The sequence below is a fragment of the Miscanthus floridulus genome, chromosome 8, assembly GCF_019320115.1.
Source record: "Miscanthus floridulus cultivar M001 chromosome 8, ASM1932011v1, whole genome shotgun sequence".
NCBI lineage: Eukaryota > Viridiplantae > Streptophyta > Magnoliopsida > Poales > Poaceae > Miscanthus > Miscanthus floridulus.
In genome coordinates this window covers 230,454,077-230,457,482 of record NC_089587.1, presented here as the reverse complement: position 1 = coordinate 230,457,482, position 3,406 = coordinate 230,454,077, and the positions used below count along the sequence as shown (strand labels likewise).

Below are 3,406 nucleotides of genomic sequence, written 5' to 3'. Positions count from 1 at the left end.
TGCAGCGCTTGGCGCGCTTGCATTAACCACCACTTTGCTCAAAAGCGGAATACTTAACAAAGCAAGATGCAGAGATCCATATCTCTACCACTGGAGTAGTACGAAGTGCATTAACAGTCTGTTGGAACAGCCTGTGACCTGAAGGACTCCACCGTTTCCGTTGCTACCAGTGGTGATGGAAGAACAGCTCATCAGCGTCCAAAACCTTTTGCTTGAGATGATGACGGGGTGAGAACATATTGTCCTCCTACTGTCACTGGTACAGCCGCTGGATAAAAGCACTACTACCTGAATTAGAGCTCAACAGCCTGTTCGCTGATCGTATTTGGCTTATAAGTCATGGCTTATCAGCCAATGAACAGTATTTTTCTCTCACACCAAACCAGACAACCGTACTTTCAGCTATGTCTTATAAGTCAAACAAGCCCAAACTTCAAAGTTCAACTCACCAGTGTGTGTGTTCTACGCCTACTTTACACTACATTTGAATCGTTTGAACCAGAAAAAATAAATTCACGATCGTGCATATCAAAATTGTATATACTAGCCGTCAGAGTAGCAGAGGAGGGAGAATCTCTGCTGAGAGCTGAGCGGGGGCCTCTTTACAGGTCAGGAGGTCAAGTAAGATGCATGCCACCTTCCTAAACTCGACGGCACGCCTGCGTTGGCGCTTCTGAAAAGGAGAAAAACATCCTGCCAGAATTCCAAATACAAGCAGGAGCAAACAAAGGAGCACGCCGTGTTGCACTGCTGCTGCTGCGCGCAGCATGCAATGCAACGCTAGCTCACATGCCCGTCACCGGCCGATCCGATGCGCGGATCCAACCAAACGCCCTTTTTCCTTGCGTGTAGGTGCAGAGCAGCCAGCGGCTCCTTTCTTTGCCCCGGAGGACTACTCCCATAGCGATCCTCTTGGACACTTGGTTTCTGAATCTCTGAGCAGCAACGCAAACAACGTCAAATGTTTCAGAAGCTGTTGTTAGCTGCATTAGCAACTGATAAGGGAACTGTTAGTTCAGTTTATGACCTGCATATGTTTGTCTCGGTAGCAGCTGAAGCTGATTTCGCTGTTTCTTTGTCCAGTTCATCGCTGCTTCTGACGAGTCCTGATCTGGGAGGGGGTTCCTCCCTGCTAAAATGAAGCCGGAATCGAATGCACAAGCGAAAGAAAGAAATTTTCAGAGCCTTTTGGGTTTTACAAATTTCTAGCTATTGCAGTCGCTACTCACTACAACCAATCTGCCAAAAGAGCACAAAAGAATTTGTTTGCCTTTTTTTTTCTCTTGATTCAAACAATCGTGCGGTGATCATGAACAGTTCCCGACTCTGCTCTGTTGCCGACCTCCGACGACCCAGAGTAGGGTCCTCCTCGCGAAGGACGGCCTCTCCTCCGCCAGCGACGACACGGCGCTGTTGCCGCCGCAGCTCCCGGCCTCCACGTCCCAGTCGGCCTCGCTCCCGCTCTTCCTGTCCTTGCCGTCTCCCTCTTCCTTGCTGCTCACCGGCCACCGGAACGACACCGCGCGCCTCTCGCCGGCCGTGTCCGGATCCTTCTTGGACGACGGCACCATCCAAATCTTCGACACGGAGAAGCTGTCCTTGGCGAGCTTCGCCGTGGCCGCGTCGGACTGCTGCAGCAGCTGCTGCTTGTGCACCGTTGCTGGGAATGGCAGGCGGAGCGAGGTCTCCCCGCGCTTGGACGCGCCGAACTCACACTCCGACATGGCGCCGCGGCGGCGCGACTTGGACACCGCGGGCTTCTTCTTGGGCGGCTTGATCGCCACGCGGAGCGAGGCGCGGTCGTCCATGACGTACTCGTAGGGCCCCATGGAGTGGCACCTTCTCTGCCCGAGACCTTCCTTGACACTGGCGTCGCCGTCGCCGTCGCCGCTAGTGCCTGCTCCGTCCGCTGCTGCGTTGGCGGTGGCGCTGTTGCCTTCGACGCACTTGAACTTCCCCAGCTTCACCTCGACCACCTCCTCCTCCGCTCCCTCCTGCGCAACCGTGGCCCCGGAGCGTGGGTCGGTGTCAGCGTCGTCGGTGGCCCGAGCAGCCGACGCGGCCATGTCGCGGGCGCTGTCGGACTCGAGCACCATCACGACGGGGCTGCACGTCGGCGAGAGCTCGGCGAGGAGGCTCCGGCGGCAGAGCGGGCAGGTGGAGTGGGACAGCAGCCACGTGTCGATGCACTCGAGGTGGAACGCGTGGCTGCACTTGGGCAGCAGCCGCAGCTGGTCGTCGGGCGAGAACTCGCACAGGCACACGGCGCAGTCGAACGGGTCCTTGCCCTCCCCGTGCCCATCCCCGGCGCCAGCGACGACGTTGCGGTAGACGAACACCGGGAGCGCGTCGATGAAAGCCTGGTCGACGCCGGCGTCGTGCAGGTGGAAGAGCTGCTGCAGCTGGCCCTGGAACGCCGTGACGCTGTCCGCGTCCTCCCGCGCGCGGCGGCGGCGGCGGCGCAGACGCAGCAGGTGGCGCACCAGCAGGTGCAGCAGGCCGCAGACGAAGAAGGCGATCGCCAGGATCGCCACGATGAAGACGATGCTGGGGCTTATCTTGGCCTCCACGTTGTCGAGCGACGACGACGCGGGCTCTGGCGGCGGCGGCGGCATCAGCCACGAAGAATTGCCACCGCTAATTATTATCCTATATACAGCCTGGATCAACCAATCAGTCGCACAGCTCGCCAAGGTAGAAGAAGATCACAGGAGAAGCTTTGCCTTTGCTTGATGGCAAATCCAAACTATGGAATGGGAAGGAATGAAATCCTTCCTTTTGGGGAAAAAACAAATTGCTGCGCATGTGCTAGGATTTGGGGAAGGATCTTGGCATGGCCATTGTGGTTGTGGAGGAGGAGATGGAAGAGGAGGAAGTGTCGTCGAATTCTTGGACCTTTTTCGGGGGCCGGGGGCAGGTGGTGGTGGTGGAGCGACCAGCGACGCAACAAAAGAAAGAGCACTAGTAGATTAGTCCTGGCTACAAGTACTTGCAGTTGCAGTGCAGGTTTAGAGGCGAGGGAAGGGAAGCTTTGCGTGAGAAGCCACAGCCAAGTACTCAATTGTAATCAGGATTAGAATTAGAAAAGGACAGCGTGCATTAGGTGTGGGTTAGCAGCGCCGCCCCCGACCTGTGGCCTGCGCGGGACACGCGAGTGTGGTGGGTCACTCTGCTGAGGTCAGAGAAAACAAACAATTCGGTGCTGATGTTCGTTGATGTGCTGAGATCGACTCCCTTTTCTTTCTTTCTTTCTTTCTTTCTTTTTGCCTGGTTTTGTCGGTGTTTTTACCTTCTTGATTCTTTCCTTGATGTTGATGGATCCAGTCCCTAGAACAAGCAGGCATATTATAACCTCGTTGACTTTTGAAGGGTTAACAAAAGGACGTGGTCGATTCTCGGTGAGCGC

General features: G+C 55.9%; 1 protein-coding gene across 1 annotated transcript; it reads right to left on the bottom strand.

Moving 5' to 3' along the window:
* Window positions 1-1,154: 1,154 nt before the first annotated feature.
* Window positions 1,155-3,003, bottom strand: LOC136478501 (RING-H2 finger protein ATL13-like). The gene has a single exon (XM_066476979.1). It carries the CDS (start codon window positions 2,613-2,615, stop codon window positions 1,308-1,310), a length of 1,308 nt encoding a protein of 435 aa, XP_066333076.1. The 5' UTR covers window positions 2,616-3,003; the 3' UTR covers window positions 1,155-1,307.
* Window positions 3,004-3,406: the final 403 nt, after the last annotated feature.